This window comes from Papaver somniferum, chromosome 5 (assembly GCF_003573695.1).
Source record: "Papaver somniferum cultivar HN1 chromosome 5, ASM357369v1, whole genome shotgun sequence".
Lineage (NCBI taxonomy): Eukaryota > Viridiplantae > Streptophyta > Magnoliopsida > Ranunculales > Papaveraceae > Papaver > Papaver somniferum.
The window spans coordinates 48,891,063-48,909,031 of record NC_039362.1 but is presented as its reverse complement, the minus strand read 5'-3'; the positions used below and the strand labels follow the sequence as shown (position 1 = coordinate 48,909,031).

The 17,969-nt window shown below is 39.5% G+C and overlaps 1 protein-coding gene across 1 annotated transcript; it reads left to right on the top strand.

The window, feature by feature from the left end:
• Window positions 1-12,825: 12,825 nt before the first annotated feature.
• LOC113279025 (katanin p60 ATPase-containing subunit A1-like) lies at window positions 12,826-17,039 on the top strand. Its single transcript, XM_026527743.1, has 9 exons — window positions 12,826-12,975; window positions 14,552-14,562; window positions 14,841-14,886; window positions 15,326-15,517; window positions 15,719-15,963; window positions 16,060-16,250; window positions 16,349-16,437; window positions 16,514-16,628; window positions 16,734-17,039. The coding sequence occupies exons 1-6, from the start codon at window positions 12,826-12,828 to the stop codon at window positions 16,247-16,249; spliced, it is 834 nt and encodes a 277-aa protein (XP_026383528.1). The 3' UTR covers window position 16,250; window positions 16,349-16,437; window positions 16,514-16,628; window positions 16,734-17,039.
• The last annotated feature ends 930 nt before the right edge of the window (window positions 17,040-17,969 follow it).

Sequence of the window (17,969 nt, the reverse complement as noted above, 5' to 3'; positions counted from 1 at the left end):
CTGGTCACGGCTGAAGGGATCAAAGTCGACCCAGACAAGGCAAAAGCTATTACCACCATGCCTCCTCCACGTACCGTGAAGGAACTACAGAGCTTTATGGGCAAGGTAAATTATATTCGACGCTTCATTCCTGGATTAGCTCAACTCATTGCTTCGTTCACACCTCTGCTGAAGAAAGGAGCAAGCTTCACCTGGACAGCTGTTCAACAAGAAGCTTTCCATAAAATACAACAGATATTATTGTCACCGGCCGTCATGAGGTCTCCAGTGCAGGGACGACTCTGATTCTTTACACAGCCTCCAGTGACGTCGCCATCGGCGCACTCCTCGCTCAGGAAGACGACGAAGGCGTCGAACGACCGATTTACTACTTCAGCCGCACAATGAGAGATGCTCAACTCCGATATCCAAAGGCCGAAAGGGCATGCCTGGCATTGGTACATGCAATCCAGAAGTTCAGACATTACTTACTATCTAACAGGGTCGTACTCATCTCCAAAGCTGATCCCATAAAGTTCTTGCTATCAAAGCCAGCCTTGATAGGAGACCAGCGAAGTGGCTACTCCAGATGTCAGAATTTGACATAGCTTGCACGCCACCTAAAGCCATCAAAGGTCAAGCGGTCGCAGACTTGCTCGCTGCTTTTCCAGGGGAAGACACAACAACACTACATGAAGAAGTGCCCGGCGAATTCCCAGACATCTTGGTCATCAAGGAAGAAACATGGCTTCTATACTTTGATGGATCTGCCACCCCTAGTAGTGACACCGGAGGAGCGGGCATAGTGTGGTGTCTCCATCTGGTGAAGTTTTCTCACATTCGTTCAAGTTGGATTTCCACTGCACCAACAACTCAGCGGAATATGAAGCCTTCCTATTAGGATTATCCTTGGCCAAGCAAGCAGGAGCAACACACCTCGAGATAAGGGGAGATTCAAAATTATTGGTCAACCAGATGAATGGAACGTATTCTCTCAAAGAAATCACACTTGCTCCATTCAGAACCGAAGCTCAGCGACTGTTGACCTATTTTGCTGACGCAACGATCGTCCATACTGGACGGACTAACAATAGGCATGCTGATTGCCTAGAAACTCTCGCCTCCAAGCTGCAATTCGAAGGAGCACAGAAAAATCACTGTACGAGGCGTACGTATCTTCAACTTGGCTCACTCAGATCGAAGACATTCCAGCGAACGATTGGCGAGCACCCATCATTCATGAATTGAGCAGCTCTATTTCAGAAGGCCAAGTCAGCCTCAAGGAATTGAAAACTACTTCTTGCTTCATGGAGGGCTATACTATCGAAACCCTGATGGATCTCTATCACGATGTCTTGGGAGCGACGAAGCGGAAGAACAACTCAAGCGCATACATGAGGAAGTCTGTGGGCAAACGTTAGTGGTAACACTTTACAGAAAGCTTCAAAGAATGGGGTACTACTGGCCATCCATGGAGACTCAGTCGAGCTTTACAAGGATCTTGTCCTGATTGCCAAACACCTCCTCATCACTTGGAGGTTTTGACGTCCACCACACTGGGGACTGGAGGGAGCCTTACATCAAATACCTCCGGGACAACGAACTACCACTGGAAAAGAAGCAAGCAGTCAAACTCATTCAGAAAGCTAAGAGATTCGTCTATCTCGATGGGATCTTATACCAAAAAGCTTTGGTGGAAATTTACTGAGGTGCTTAGCCGAACATGAAATCCCTACAATCCTGAAGGAAGTACATGATGGAGAACATCAAGGAAAGAGAAACTATTTCTTCAAATTCATGAGAAATATTATTGGCCAACCATGGAAGATGATGCAGCCGCACACGTTCAGAGGTGTCACCAATGCCAAACCCATGGTAATCATCCACACTCCTTGTCTCCCGTTGAATTCTGTGAATAGTCCGTGGCCTTTCTACAGCTGGGGACTAGATATCATTGGGAAGATCAATCCAGCATCTTCAAAACAACATGAATACATCATCACTGCGACAGATACTACCAAGTGGGTCGAAGCTATTCCTCTTCGAAGCACCACTGGAGTTACGATTGCCGCCTTCATCAAAGAGCACATAATATGCAGATTCGAGTTCCTAAGCATATCATCACAGATAACGGAACTCCTTTTGCCAATCAAGATGTTGAGAAGCTGCTCAATAAATATGGGATCAAACAAATCTTCTCCACGCCTTACTATCCACAAGGAAATGGTCAAGCAGAAAGTACCAACAAGACTTTGGTCAGGATTATCAGTCGGACGATTCATGACAATCCTCGATCATGGCATGAGCAATTACCCATGGCTCTATGGGCTTACAGAACTGCACCAAGGAGCTCGATCGGTACTTCGCCATATTCCCTTGTCTATGGAGACGCCATACTTCCAGCAGAAATCAAAGTTCCCTCAGCCAGGATTGCATCCAGTGGTGTACAATGGGATGAGGCCGAAATCTCCAGATCAAGAATCGCTGAGCTAGATATGCTGGAATCAAGGAGAACCAAGGTGGAAAAATATGTGGAAGCTTACAAACAGAGGATCTCCAGAGCCTACAACAAAATGGTAAGACCTCGAACATTTCAAGTAGGAGATTTGGTATTAAAGACGGCAAAGCACATTCAACAAGACATGTCGCTCCTAAGTTCTCTCCTAAATGGGAAGGGCCATATGTTGTTATCAAAGCAGTGTCTAGCGGATACTACAAAATTTTAGCAATCAATGGAGGAAAGGAAGGAAACATCATCAATGGCAAATGGCTCAAAGCTTATTATGCCTGATCCATGAAACAAACTACCTCTTCATCATTTCAAGCATTTTCAAAATGTAATTTCATTCCTCCAAAGAGCATGCGAATGCTCCTTTGTTCATTAAACATTTCAAAATGAGCAAAATTCGTTCATACCATGATCAACTGTTTCACCTAACTAGAAACTCAGATTTACTCAAAAAAAAACAACCACAAATGCTCACTCAGAGCAAACCATCCAGCAACGGATAATCCCTGTAAGAAGCCTCGTCAAGCTTCTTCTGAAAAATCTTGGTCTTTGCCTTCAAGTCTTCGACCGCTTTCTCAACCCTTGCTGACTCCAGAGCCAGTATCCTCTCCTCATCCAGTAAAGCTGCATTCATGGAAATTGCATCAGCAGCCTCTGCCGCCTTATGAACCTTGATTATCTCAAGACGACGACGGAGCCAGCTTACATTGAATCGCAATATCTCACAATTCGAGATCATTTCATCCCATTGGTGCAGTTCATGGTTTTTGACGTCTCGCAAGTGCATCTGATTCATTTCCTCGATGATCGGCAATACCCCGCTACCGTGGTTAAAAGGGTTGGAAGAAAACCTTTCCACACTTCTGTGGTGGCAATGTGACCATACTTCTTCCAGATCTTGGTGTACAGATACATGACATTTGGGAATCACGAATCCGCCGACCATTTCATTGTCTGGGAAGGTATTAATCAATGGGGCTTCGAATAAAAGTCCAGCGGTTGGGTATTCACGAGCATGGACACCGTCTCCAGTCTCCACGGATCCTGCAGAATCTTCACATGCCTGGTTGCTGCTTTCCTCAACCTCAACCACGGTCACGGACTTTCCACTCTTTCTTCGTCTAGCATCGACGACGACACGGACATCCGCCTATGATGAAACGAAGAGTGTTAATCCCGGGACTCAGTACAATCTCAAGAGTCATAGGTTTACTTACAGACGATCCAGCTTCAGCACGAGCCGATCCATACCGGGCAGGAGCTCTAACAGTCCGCTTAGGCCTTGCATTATGAGGAGTAGCATTCTTCTTACAGTCCTACGACAAATCATTTCTTGTGATCAACAATCTCGAAACAGAACAAGAAAGGAGAGAAGAAGAAGTGTACAACTTACTGAGATAGACGTTGCTATTTCACGCTTCGACTGAAGATCATCTTGAGAAGAAATGCTATTGCTCGACATGACGGCAAGGAGGTAGGATCAAAACTTCTCTGCACGATGAAACTGACTCAGGAATGGAAGAAATATTTGCGTGGATCATAGATTTGGAGTCTTGAAGATATATATATCAGGCGATAGTTATGTAGTCAACTCAGTTACGAGTTTCACTGAAACCCTAGGCTTCAAAGATCGATACGAAGACGGAGGAAAATAACACACTGGGGACTGAACATCACGGGTCAAAGGATAGGCCACGCGGCCTTGTACACGTCATGAATTCTCGTGTGTTATGTTACTTCTCATGAAAATCGACAAGTCATGATGAATTTGGATATGGACATTGGTCCATGTCATGGATTAGAAGAAATCGACGTTAACAAAATGTTCATCATTCAGAAGAAAAGTCTAATTGAAGTAAAGTCGTTTAAACAGTCAAAAGAAAGATATCCACTATGAAGACTAAAAGGGAATGCTCTAACATCTAAAGAAGATGGAAGTAAAACTACTCGTCGGACTCATCCGAATTGTCAGCTTCATCGTCACTGTCCTTCTCGGAATCATCTTCTTCAGAGTCACTGTCAGGATCATTGGTGAAGTCCGGTGGACGGAAGATAACATCATCATCTGAATCCGATTATCTTCTGCTGCAGCTTCAGCTTCAATTTTCTTCATCGTCCTCGATGCTCTCTTTCATATCGATCAGGCTTAATGTAACGCTCGGATGGTTCCCATGCGATATCTCCTTCAGAAGCATCAGCATCAGAATCAGAAGGCACCCATCCAAGAATTGACGCTTCTCCTCAACCCTCTGTCTCTTACGCCGGGTGCGATTTTTCACGTTGACGGGCATCCTCCTTTTTGTCTTCAGCTCTTTTTTTCGAGTTCAGCAAAAGAGACTCTTCTCACCCAAGGAACATTAGGCTTCGCCCCTTCTGGGTAACCCTAGCCTTGATTTCGCTACAGGAGCGTCGGAATCCTCATCAGAAGAGCCAGAGGAAGAAGAGGAATACCAGTAATCGTAATTGCTGTTATGTTGGTCGACATTTTCTGGAACCGGAAGATCAAAGATTACTACTATGTAAACAAACCAACATCAGCAAAAATGGTAACTCTTAACTCTTACCTTTTATACTTCCACTAACAATAGTGATAGTAATGCTAGAGTTAACACCTCAAAATCGTTCGTCTCTTCGAAAACTGCAAAAACGAACGAAACTTTATTTAATTTCCGAAACTGATTTTTCATGAAATCACGGACACAATTTTCATAATGTGAACATTCACACAACTGACCTATGAAGTTTACAATAAAATATTTCATCATAAATATATGTCTATCTTCGAAGGTTCCTCAAAACCCACGTTTCTGTTTTTTTCGAAAAACAGCAATTAATGCAACTTGCATACATAAATCTCAAGGATTTTTTTAATGAAAACAAACTCATGAAAAAAATATATCATATATTTGCACAATATATGTCACGGCTGCATATATATATAAAAAAAAAATATTTTTCCTTCGTATCGTCGTTATTTGTCTTTAAAACGAAGGTTTATTTCAAAAATATTGTGAAAGCTCACATCTCATACATATGATAAAGTTTTGTATTTACATGAAAATCATAAGCAAAATTTTATCACTGGACACAAGTTCATCATACATTTTCCTTCGTGTCATCATTATTTGTCTTTAAAACGAAGGATTATTCCGATTTCATGAAAATTCACTTCTTTTATGATGAAACCTTGGTATACATGAAAGCTCATACACTAAGTTTTATCACTGGACCTAGGTTCATATTAAAAAAAAATCTCTCCTAAATCATGGATTATAGTTAGTTTTCAAAACTAACGATCGAATGAACATACGTTTTCAAAAAACGAGGGTTTTTTCATAAAACTCACACTAATATACACACATGTATATAAATTCATCACGATAAAAGCATGAACAACTCATGAGGATCATAAAAATCATCAAACCAAAAAAAAAAACGCACCTGGGTGAATCGGCCGGAAGTTGGCCGGTGGCAACGGCGGCGGCGGTCGGACGACGACGAAGCTCCGGCAAAAAAATTTCCTCCACTTGCTCCTGACGTGAAGGTGATGGAGAGGTGATGAAGGTGCTGGACGTGTGTGAAGGAAAAAAAAAAGGGTTAATCCCTTTTATATCAATTTTATTTCCAAAACCTAATTTTCTAAGGATTTCCTTATTAGGCCCGACCCGCAAATCCTAACCGACCACGGACTCGTCATCCAAACCAGCGGTTCAACACCAATTTATGCTCATCAAACGATGCTCCAATCATGACATTGAAGCCTTCATCAAGTCGTGGTTTGCTCATGCTCTCTAAATCCGGTAACGTCTCAACTTACGACTAAGTTCAATTACTTGTATTATTATTTATGGCCGGAAAATCACCATTTAATGCTGACTAAGGAACACAACTTTCCTCAGTAAGCAGGGGACTTAATGTAGATGGTGGATTTTCGACAAAGTCTAAATTCATAAACTCATAATTATACGAAACTCCGATTCAGCAATCAGACGTGAGTATCGAGACACGAGTCTCTCATCGAATTCTCAACGGAGAGTACTTTCTCTCAGAGTACATGTAGATATGTAGTCTCACGACTGGACAACGGCATATCTCATGAATACTGAATACTTTCAGTGATTATTTCGATATAGCATCACGAGATGGACAGCTCCTAGACAGCTTGCTCTGCTATTATAGAGCGATAACATCTTCAGGAACAAACAACGAGTTTACCCTGACTATATAAAGGATATGACTTACCGACAAGCTCATATCGGGATAATTAATGCTCTTAGACAGCTTGCTCTGCTAGTATAGAGCCACAAAGTTAATTATTCCTAATTAAGATTGATTCTGCCGTGACATTCACTACTGAATTCCCGGAATAAACTATTATTGCTCCTATTCCATGGTCGAGTCCACAACTGGTCCCATGGAATGGCAATAACAATTTCTCTGATTCTATGATCGAATCCACAGCTTGATCTCATAGAATAGCAATAATTATATTATCTCATTACTCCGATTTCATGATCGAATCCACAACTGGTCTCATAAATGGTAATAGATAAACCTTAATTACTCCGATTCTATGGTCGAATCTACGATCCCATGGAATGGTAATGCTCACTTTATTATTCTGAATTTGTAGTCGAATCCTCAGCTGATCCTATGAATTAATAATAAACATCTTATTACTCAGTTTTGTGAATTATTCTCCACTGAATTCCACAATTAGTAATAAATAATCAACAATCGGGCGTCTGAGCTACCTCTAAGTAAGCCCCGATTCGAATGGTGAAGGTGTATTAAACGATGATACACTAACAGTCACCGCACGAACGAATATTTCAAAAATACAACAAAACGATGAACCTATGCAAAATAGAGAAGAAAATAATAAATAATTAAAAATATTGACCAGGGTGCTGGGAGCACGGACACACGACTGACCGTGTCGTGGTCAATCCCACGCCAGTTTTATATTTTTAATGCATTTTTATTATTTTCCATGATTTGATGAAAATCCTCTCATTTTATCAAATCTCCTTCGTCTCGAGGAAACTCCTCGGTTTCATGGTACTTCCATAAATCCATAAAAAATAATATAAAATTAAGGAAAGGAGTGTGGGGCGTGACCATTGGCCAACCGGCCATGCCTTGGTCCCAACCGGCCCCACACCCACAATTCTTTATTATTTTATTATTATTATTATTATTATTTCTCCAATTTCATGAAAAAACTCCTTGATTTCATGGTATTTTTGCACAAATCATCAAATAAGAATAAAATAATATAAATTATGAAAACTTGTGGGACCGGGCCCTAGACGGTCCCACACGTCCCTTTGTTTTATTATTTTTATTATTAGTTTTCCTTGAATTCATCAAATTCCTTGATTTCATGGTATTCCTCTCAAATTAGGAAAAATTTCCTCAAATCATCAAAATACCTAAAAAAATATTAAAAATTTATGAAAACTCGTGGGACCAGGCCCAAGCCGGCCGGCCATGCCTTCCACGGTCCCACGCGCCCTTGTTTTATTATTTTAATATTTTTTGCTTCCTTGAACTCATGAAAACTCTTTCAATTCATGGAAACTCCCAAAATTCATCAAATTTCTCAAAATTCATGAATTTTTCATAAAATCATCAAAATATTATAAAGTTAAGGAAAAGGCACCACGGGACCATGGTCACGACCGGCCGACCATGCCTTGACCACGGCGGTCCCACGCCTCCTCATTCTTTATTTTATAATTATTTTTCATCATCTCATAGTGTTTTCCTCAGTTTCGTCGAAACCCTAATTTTGCAATATTTTCGCGAATGGATGCTCAATTGCACGCTAGAAAATATCGAAATTCTCAGGACTGAGACGCGGACGTCGTGGGGACACGAGCACACTATCTTGACCACCAAGATTGGCTCTTTGGCTCACGGAAGCCGGTCCCATCAATTTTCACAGTTTTGACCTAATTTGCTCAAGTGCTCGTATTAGGTCCAAAACTCTTCCAAACACTTTGGATTTTCATGAAGTGATCATCAGGCGGTCACGGGACAACCCATGGCCGGTTTCATGACTCCATGGTCGATCCCTCGCCTCGTCATAATTAATTAAGTTTTCTCACCTAAGGCTCAGACGAGTATTTTCGAATAAATGATTAAGCCAGCATTTAATCATTCTTTCACCAACAAATCGTCAAATCTTCAGGAGTTCTTCGTATTTGCTCACGTGAGCATATGGACACTACATGGTTGATCCACGGTCCATGTAATCGCTCCCTCCTCCGTCCCATGGTTGAAATTCTGACGAACCATGAATTGATCATCAATTGATCAAATTAGGGTTTCTGAATCCAAGGATCATCATTCCAAATTCTAACCTTAATAATTTTATGACGACCTCATGGTAATTAATTTTATTAATTATGCTCGGTTCAACGACCAGTAGTCTAATTAATATTTTTGGTACGCTGCCAATAATCCATCAGACCAGTAACACATGCTCAGACAACCAAATATTCAACAATTCATCACATGAGCAACACTTGCTCAGATGATAAATATTTTTTCAAACCAAGGAATATTGGCTCAACAATCAATATTCAACGATCCATCGAATGAGCAATACTTTCTCACTTCATCGTAAGAAATATACCTCTGTCTTATGACATATTCAATTCACGAATTTCATAACATCATGTTCAACTCAACGACTACATGGACTCATCGTCCCATCAAACCACGAAGTAATCAATTGACTAACAAACCACGAGACGTCAATCGTGTCACTTGGGGGGATATCACTTAGGGTTTTGGTCTGGCGGTCTACGACACGTATGTTCAAACACACGATGGAATGTGAGCAAGTCGTGCACTCAGTTGAAGGAATTCACGAGGTAATGGGTGGAAAATCGACCAAGTCTCCACACGTTGAGCATATGGTTTCAAACACGATCTCCACTTCCCCACTCCTTGATTCCATCAACTGTCACACTTCATGGAATCATGGTGTCTACAATTCCAGCAATATAAATAAGTCTCTGAATCATGATTGAATCATCATCAGTAACATCAATCTCACGTCAAACTGACAACACGAGATCATCAACTCATCAATTGAGAAACTAATCTCAATTGAGCAATTTCAATCACTCAGAGCTTATCGTATTCAGAATTCACACACCCACAATCTTTGATTACCATTGATTCCACACATTTCTCAGCTTCCCTCCTACAGATCAACCCATACTCTCTTGTGACCGAATTTACTCTGGAACGGTCATTGTCTTGATTTAGGCCGGAGTACCACAGATTGATCTCTCGAATCTAAAGCACCCCCTTTGCAGCGATGCATCTGTGTGAGGTTTAATAATTCGATCGGTTCGAGGAGTCTCCTCCGTACGGTCGTCTCCTCAATTCCTTAAAAACCAGCAAATCGTTTTTCCCCATCTACACCTTTTTCTCTTTTACCGACGAAGGAGCCTTTGCCACTGTATATTTATATCATGGTACTACTACTCGTACCCAAAAGAGCAGTAAATTTTCGCCAATCAACAAAAACATGAAGTTAACATAAGATTACTCAAACATTTTATCCACGACATGAATCCATCTATAAGAAAGTCTTGTAGAGATAGAAAACCACCACACGCATTATTCTTAGATTATAGCTTTTTCAAACATCGTATATATGTTGCAAATTCTGTTAGAGTATTAGTATATATTTGTGATTTTAGTGTGTGAAATGTGTGTTCGAGCGCCTGTGTGACTTGAGCGTGTGAGGTAACTTTCAGGTGGCAGTTGTGTGTACGTCATGTACCGGCCAATCCTGTAACAGCTGAAAAGCTCTTTAAATATCTCAGTTGTTCTTCTGAGATTGTAATGAAGAAAATCAAAAATCTGTAAACCTAATGAAGATTGTCTAGCGACTTTTGTCTTCTCAATATGGTATCAGATACCGAATTATCAACCTAATTTCAAATCAAATCTTACAAACTCATCTTCAATGGCAACATCTGATAAACACATTCCATTAACATTCAAACCTCCATCAAAATTATCTGCTACAAATTATCCTCTATGGAAATCTCAGATCGCTCCGCTACTACGCAGTTACAATCTTCTTCGATTTGTGGATGGCTCATTTCACTGTCCTGCAAACACTACACCATTTTAAGGGATTTGCAACCCAGATTAGGAACTGCAGTAGATCCGTTGCAAAATTTTAGTTGCTAATCCCCGTTGCTAAAATTTTGCAACAGGTATCTGCCGTTGCGAATTTTTCAACCGCGCACGTGAGGTTGTGAATTGCAACTGCTCTGGTTTCAAGCGTGCGAAGCACGTGTGTGGTCGGGAACACTATGCCATATTATTCCGCCCAAGTCAAACATTGGTCAGCTGAACTAATTTTTGTTTTCACCCTTCAAAGATCTTTCCTTTAAACCCTAGATTCTAAGATAACTTGCCTCTTCTATCTAGTCTTATCTCTCTCAAACTCTGCTGCTGCTGCTTCTTCTTCTTCTTCTTCTAGTGATACTAGTTCTCTTTTCATCATGAAAAATAAAGATAGAGAACAACATACTTCTACTGATATCGTTCTCTTTTTCTCTCAAATTTTCGTGTTAAAGCAGAAGAAGATCGAAATCATGTATTTGAAGGTTCTTTGTAAAGGTTAACTTCAGATCTCGTGTTTGAATTTCGGGTTTCATCTTCTTAACAATCAAAAGTAAGTTTTTCTTTTCTTTTCTCGTAAATATCATCAAAATTAAACATGGGTTTTGGTAATCAGTTGCTAATTTCTTGAATCTATTTCTTTTACTTTGTTTTTATCATCCAGTCTTGTTCATATCTTAAGTCTACCGAGAATACTCATACCAACAAATGAAATACTAGCCCTTTTTTCTTCAGTTCGACCAATTTTGAAATCGTTTAAGTCGATCTCATTGGTGAATAGCCTGTCTCAAGTAAAATTAGGTCAAATGAATTATAAGAAAATTCAAATTTCAGGTACAATTCTTATAGAAACCCTTAAATGATTTGTTTTGTTAATTGGTTCAGTTGATTTCAATTTATCAAAATTCTTTATGTTCGAAATCATAACTTCATAGTGACGGGACATGGGAATTATGCAGGTGTCGATTGTAACTGTGAAGGTTTTGGTGATGATTGAAATCATTTAATTTTGATTGGCGGGTGATTTGAGGGTGATTCTTTTCACCAAGGAGGGTAATTTTTTGATATATCCATGATGGGTTATTAGGATATATATTGACTAGATGATCGCGTGCGGTGGGGAGGCCGACGATAGGGGGTACCAATGTGCTTCGAGGACCAGGTGTGCATGGGTTAAATCTCCGGTCAAATGATTTCTGGTGCTAGAATATTTGTAGGGTAAAAGATGATTCCCCCAAATTACCTCGTGTAATTTTTTTTGCATAAAAAAAGGAAATTCTACAAAACGGTCCTACAATTATTGGCTGATTTACAAAATGGTCAGACTGCTACAAACCATTAACAAAACAATCACACTTCTGTTAAATGGGTCGTTAACGTGGTGGATCCCACTAAATCAGAGTTAAATGGAAGTGTCGGTTTACCTTTTTGTCCCTGACCTAACCAAACCCGATCTGTAACCGTAAATCGCTCAACTGTTACATCTCGAGAATAGTTTCTACAGTTAGGATTAGTCATAACTAAGACCTGATTTATAAGAGATTAGGGTTTTCATATCCTCTTCAATGTTGCCCCCTCTCTGTGTTTCTATTCTCTTATCTCTGCAAAAAAAGGCGATCAAAAATGGCGATTGAGTGTTGAATAGTTTTTTCGAGTGATTTGTATCAATAACAGTGAGGGTTAAGGTCAGTTAGTTCGTGTACAAAAAGGGTTAGTTTTCATGGAGGTGAATCAACAGAGAAATTGGTGAGGGTTAAATCTGCAAATCCTATTCGAAGAGAAACCAGGGAAGATGTTGTTAATGGTGAATCAAGGAGATGATGTAGAAAAGAAGACTGTGATACTAAGACACACAGATAGAAAAGGGGATCTGGTGAATGATGTTGTTGAAGAATTAATGGAGAAGAAGATGAATACTGTGGATCAGGGAGTTAGATATCAGGAATCGGTTACAAGAGATACTGGTGTTGTTGTTCTTAATTGAGGTCGACACTACTTTAGGGTTTGATTCTTGAAATCAGATGAAGGATTCTAATTTGATTCAAAAGATCTAAGTGGTGCTGGATTCGAATTACCATCAAACTTCCATTAGGTCAAGATGGGTATGTGTGGAAATTTGAGGAATCGGTAACAGAGAGGATGAAATTGAGAAATTGAATATAGAAGAATTGATAGAGATGGGTTCGTGTGATTCAGAGGAGTTGATGTCGCTGACTGTGATGATTAACAGGGAGTTCCTGGTGATCTGTTATGAGAAGGGTATGATGCAGATTTGGGGTTTGAGAAGTATTGCAGATGGAGAGGATGGTGGCGCTGTTCAAAAGGATGTTTAAGTTCATTAAAATGGGTTAGATGAATGTTAGGTTTTACAGGTTATGATGCAAAGAAGATGGAGCTGCTTGTGTTGATAGTGTTTGACTTAGGGTTTGAGCTTGGATTCAAGTTTTAAAGTCTGGTGCAGCTGAACTTAGTGTTGCTGAGAAGTAACGACAGTTTTGGTGGTTTGCAGTGTGACTTATTGAATTGGTCTAAGCCGGGTATTGTAGATTAATGGTGATGAACTGTATTGGTGGCACTGAGTGTGGAAGATGTTGGTGGTGATTACAGAGAAATATTGAGGAATGAGTTACTGCAATGGGTTGTGTTGTTGTGTTGGAAGTGGAAATGGTGGTGGTGCTGTATAGATGTGCTGCTATGATGGTTAGTTTGAGCTGAAGGTGCTATGATGAGAGTTGGTTTATGAGTTCACAAAGAGGTGAAGCTGCACTGTAGCTTCCATGAACTGAAATAAGTAGATGCAATGTAGGTGGTGGCCTGGTGAGGCGCCAACATGGTTGGAATGAAGCTATGATGGCAATCATTGCGCAACGGTGGTTCAGGCTGTGCAACTGCTCTGGCCTAGACTACTCAGCAGAACTAGGATGGGTTAACTGCAGTTAAAGAGCTTGAGTTAAAAGGGAGGGTATTTCGGAGACAAGTAACCCCGTTTTTTTCACCAAACGTTATCTCGGCCAAAATGTGAACATTTTGTAAATAAAAAACAAAAGTATGATCATTTTGTAAATGAATTAACAAAAATAGGATCATTTTGTAATTGACCCTAAAAAAAATTACCTCGTGTAATTATTACATGGAATATTTTCTTTCCAGTTTATTTACCCAAATAAAACATGGCAATTGTGTGCATGAGCCACACGTGGAGTAGAGAAGCTAATTAGCCTTTTCATGTTCACCTCATTTTTATCTCCATTTTACCTTTGCTCAACAGACTGTAGCAAAATTTTAGCTGCAAAAGCATCCCAAATTTGCTGCAGAAGCATCCCAAATTTCTTAATCCTCCGTTGCGAGCTAAATGAAAATTAAACGGATCTCTTTTTACTTGATGGGTGTTTTAATCTCACTTGTTTACTTGTCTGATCCATCACAAACAAAGAATTGATTAGTTCTTAATATTATTTTTCCCTCTTTCCTATTATTTTTTAGAACTCTGTTTTTCATTTTTCTCATGGATTTCGGTTCATGTATATGAGACCCACTGAAATTTAAGTGGTTTCACATTGTTTGATTGGTTTTACAGGAGGAAAAATGAAGAAAAAAATGTTGCGGGTGGAGAACATTTTGCGAGTATGGAAGACCCGTATCCGAGTTCCCATCTTCTACGCCCGCGTCCAAACCGGCATTGACCCGAAATCTCTGTAAATACTTTGAAGAACTCTGTTTTTTTTTTTCTTTTTCTAGATTTCTCCTTATTCAAATCACTTATTTCAGAGGCACGATCTATCAATGTTGATCTTTTTGATGTTTTTTTTTATTAAATCTATGTATATATTTCTATAATTGATCAGTTTGAGTGATCTGATAAGAATTTAAGGTTCATTTTTTTCTATTTGAATGAAATTGCAGAAGCAATTGACGTAATTCGGCCGATGTCATGGAAATTTCAAAGAAGTTTAAACTGGAAATTTGTTTCTCTGATTGTGTTTGATTGAAATTTTTGAGCAATTTGTTTAATTATCTCAGATTGTATCTCAATTTCATGAAATTCTAATATCAAAAAAATCAATTTTAATTTTCCTGCACAAAGTTTGTGACTGACAGGATGCAGATTTCCCATCACATAGAAGGCCTCCCTTTGGGTCGGCCAATAAGATATTATCTGATTGGGTGGTTTTTGTTGAACTACTTGGAAAAGAGCCGCTGGTTCTAGCAAAACCAATTCGGGCAAGAGCGAATCAGCGGTAAGTTACACAGTTAATTGCATTGCTTTGTGTTGGTTTTATGTCATTGTTCAGAATTCTCTTATACTAAAGTAAGATTTACGTCACATTTATCAATTTTTAACGCGTTAGACCTTTAATGAGTTTCTTCAGCAAAGTGGTAGTTGATTTTAACTTATTGTTACTAATTTCAAAAAGGGACATTAGAAGAACTGACGAGTAGTGTAAAGTAAATTTTAGGTTACAAAGTTATTCCGCGTAAACACATTATAGACCGTCCTTCACAATCAGCAAGCTATTGGCTCTTCATTCTTACTTTCGAAATCAGTCACTTATCTCATGATTAGATATGAATCAACAATTGCTTTGCTTTAGCTCAGTCTTCTCCTCATGCCGGTGCCTATATAATGCCCAATATTTGGTTGTCTGGACTGTACTCATTCTCAAACTATATTCTCAGACCGATGAATCTGAAGAGAAGAAGAGGCCAGAGTATGAAGGACCCGATCCTGAGTTGGCGGCGATGCTTGAGAGAGATGTCTTGGAGACCAGTCCAGGAGTTAGATGGGATGATGTTGCTGGACTTAAAGACGCCAAAAGACTTTTGGAGGAAGCTGTTGTTCTTCCTTTATGGATGCCCGAGTATTTCCAGGTATGCTGGATCAATCAAAATTGAACTAGAAAATTCTGTAACCTTTATTTGGTGTAATTTTTTTTCGAGGATTTCTGTTTCTAAGGTTTATTAATATCTTGAAGTAAGCTGGTAAATTCTTAGTCCAAGATATATGTAGGGAGTTTAGTTAATAAAGCCAAAATCTTCAGAGCAATAACCATTAAACTTTTATGTTTCTAGGGAATCAGAAGGCCATGGAAAGGTGTGCTTATGTTTGGTCCGCCTGGTACTGGAAAGACACTCTTAGTTAAGGCAGTTGCTACAGAGTGCGGCACAACATTTTTCAATGTTTCCTCTGCTACTTTAGCTTCAAAATGGCGTGGGGAGAGTGAACGTATGGTTCGGTGTTTGTTTGATCTGGCCAGATCTTACGCACCAAGCACAATCTTCATCGACGAGATTGATTCTCTTTGCAATTCCAGAGGGTAAGACTATTTGTCTCTTTACTTACCAGCCAGTTTTTTGTTGGATTGTTTGATCTTTTGCAGATTTATACAAAGATGTATTCACACAAAGTTCAGGGCATCAGGGGAGCATGAATCTTCGAGAAGGGTGAAATCGGAACTTCTTGTACAGGTAGATGGAGTCAATGCAAGCACTCCTGGCGATGATGGTGCACGCAAAATAGTGATGGTCTTGGCAGCTACCAACTTTCCATGGGATGTCGATGAGGCTCTTAGGTTCGCAAAAATTGTTCGATCCAACATCTGAGGTCTGCAAAAATTGCTCTTCTCCATCGATTTGTTTGCATTCGGTCATGATCCATTTGTGTTTCATCTAGTATACTGAATGTTTATGTTGCATTTGCAGACTGAACCTGATTTTGATTTGGATATTAAAGATGACGTTCAAGATGAAGTTTCAAAGTTTGGGACAGTAAAACATATTTTTGTGGACAAGTATGTAACTATTTTCTCTAGACATGTTCTTCTTTGGACTATTTTTTGTTGTCTTATGTTTGTCATCCACTTACAGTAATAGTGCTGGGCATGTGTACTTGCGGTTTGATACTACAACATCAGCCATGAGTGCGCAGTGTGCTCTTCATGGGAGATGGTTTGCTGGGAAGATGATAACTGCAGCATACATGGTAAGTCTCACAACTGAGATAGCTCGACTACAACAATTCACAACTGCGTCTTGTTATAGAAAAACATCAGTCTGATTAGAAGAATTTGCGATGCTTTGTTCGCAGGTTAATTGAATGATGCTTTGTTGTGAGATCGGAAAGGTTGGAGAACAAAGCAGCAAAGCAGCAGCCATTAGGTCCCTTGGCAGCTGCAAGATTTGTAAGTTATAATGTAGTATCTCCTTATAGAGATTTAAGTTGGAAGAACTTAGGAATTTCAGAACTTTATACAAACTGAACTTAGGAACTAAGTAAGTTTATGTGTATGTCCATTAAATGAATGACATAGTTTGTATCAAATACTCATACTTGTTGTTAACTTCAATTGAAGAATTCTTTTTTCATAATGGTGAATGTGGAAATGAAAGTGAATGAATGTGTTAAAGTTTGTATATCCGTGGAATGCTGAATATGGGGAACTGGGGAACTGGGTAACTGCAGGGGGGAAATGGATTTTCAACAGGTCAATGAAGACTTGACCTTTTTCTTTTTTATGTTGCAAAATATTAGCAACGTATTTGTCTGATGCTAATTAGAACCAGAACCGGTAACATTTAGTTCTGGGTAGGGGTATTCCTGTAACTCGAAACAGCTTAGCAACGGAATTTCTCTGTAGCAAATAAAAAGCGTCGCAACGGCACTTGCCATGGCGAATCCCGTTGCTGACCGAGAGGCGCAACGGATCCTACGCCGTTGCGAAAAAGTGCAACACCCTGTTTTGTAACGTCTATTTGTCGTTGCAATCCCAGTCAGCAACGTCCAAATTCCGTTTCGAATCCCTAAAAAATGGTGTAGTGAAAGTATGTTCGCAAAACTTCACCAGCGGGTGTTGCTATTGTAAGTGCTTCTGATTTTGGTGATAATGATCCTGAGAATGAATTTGTTTTCAATCCTCTATACGAATATTGGGTGAATCAAGATTCTGCTATTTTATCATGGTTATTCTCTGCTTGTACCGAAGAAATTCACTCTCGGGTTATAGATTGCACTTTTTCTCATGAGATATGGAATCGGTTAGAACAAAATTATAACTCTACTACTAAATCTCGTCTCTTACAACTCAAAACTGATTTAATTGGATTGAAGAACAACTCGGATTCAATGCTAGTTTATTTCAATAAAGCTCGTTCAATCTTTCATCAATTAGCTCAAATCGATCAAACTGTTTCTGATGAAGATTTAGTAATTCACATCTTACACGGTTTACCTTCTGAGTTCAATGCCTTTAAAAATTCAATTTGTACTCAACAATTGAAGAATGAGAAGCTAATCACATCATCTGAGCTCTTAGGTTTATTACTA

Coding starts and splice junctions, on each gene's coding strand:
- LOC113279025 (XM_026527743.1), top strand. CDS start 12,826: ATGGGTTCGTGTGATTCAGAGGAGTTGATGTCGCTGACTGTGATGATT. Junction 14,887..15,325: donor CGGGCAAGAGCGAATCAGCG/GTAAGTTACACA, acceptor CTATATTCTCAG/ACCGATGAATCTGAAGAGAA. Junction 15,964..16,059: donor TCTCTTTGCAATTCCAGAGG/GTAAGACTATTT, acceptor CACAAAGTTCAG/GGCATCAGGGGAGCATGAAT.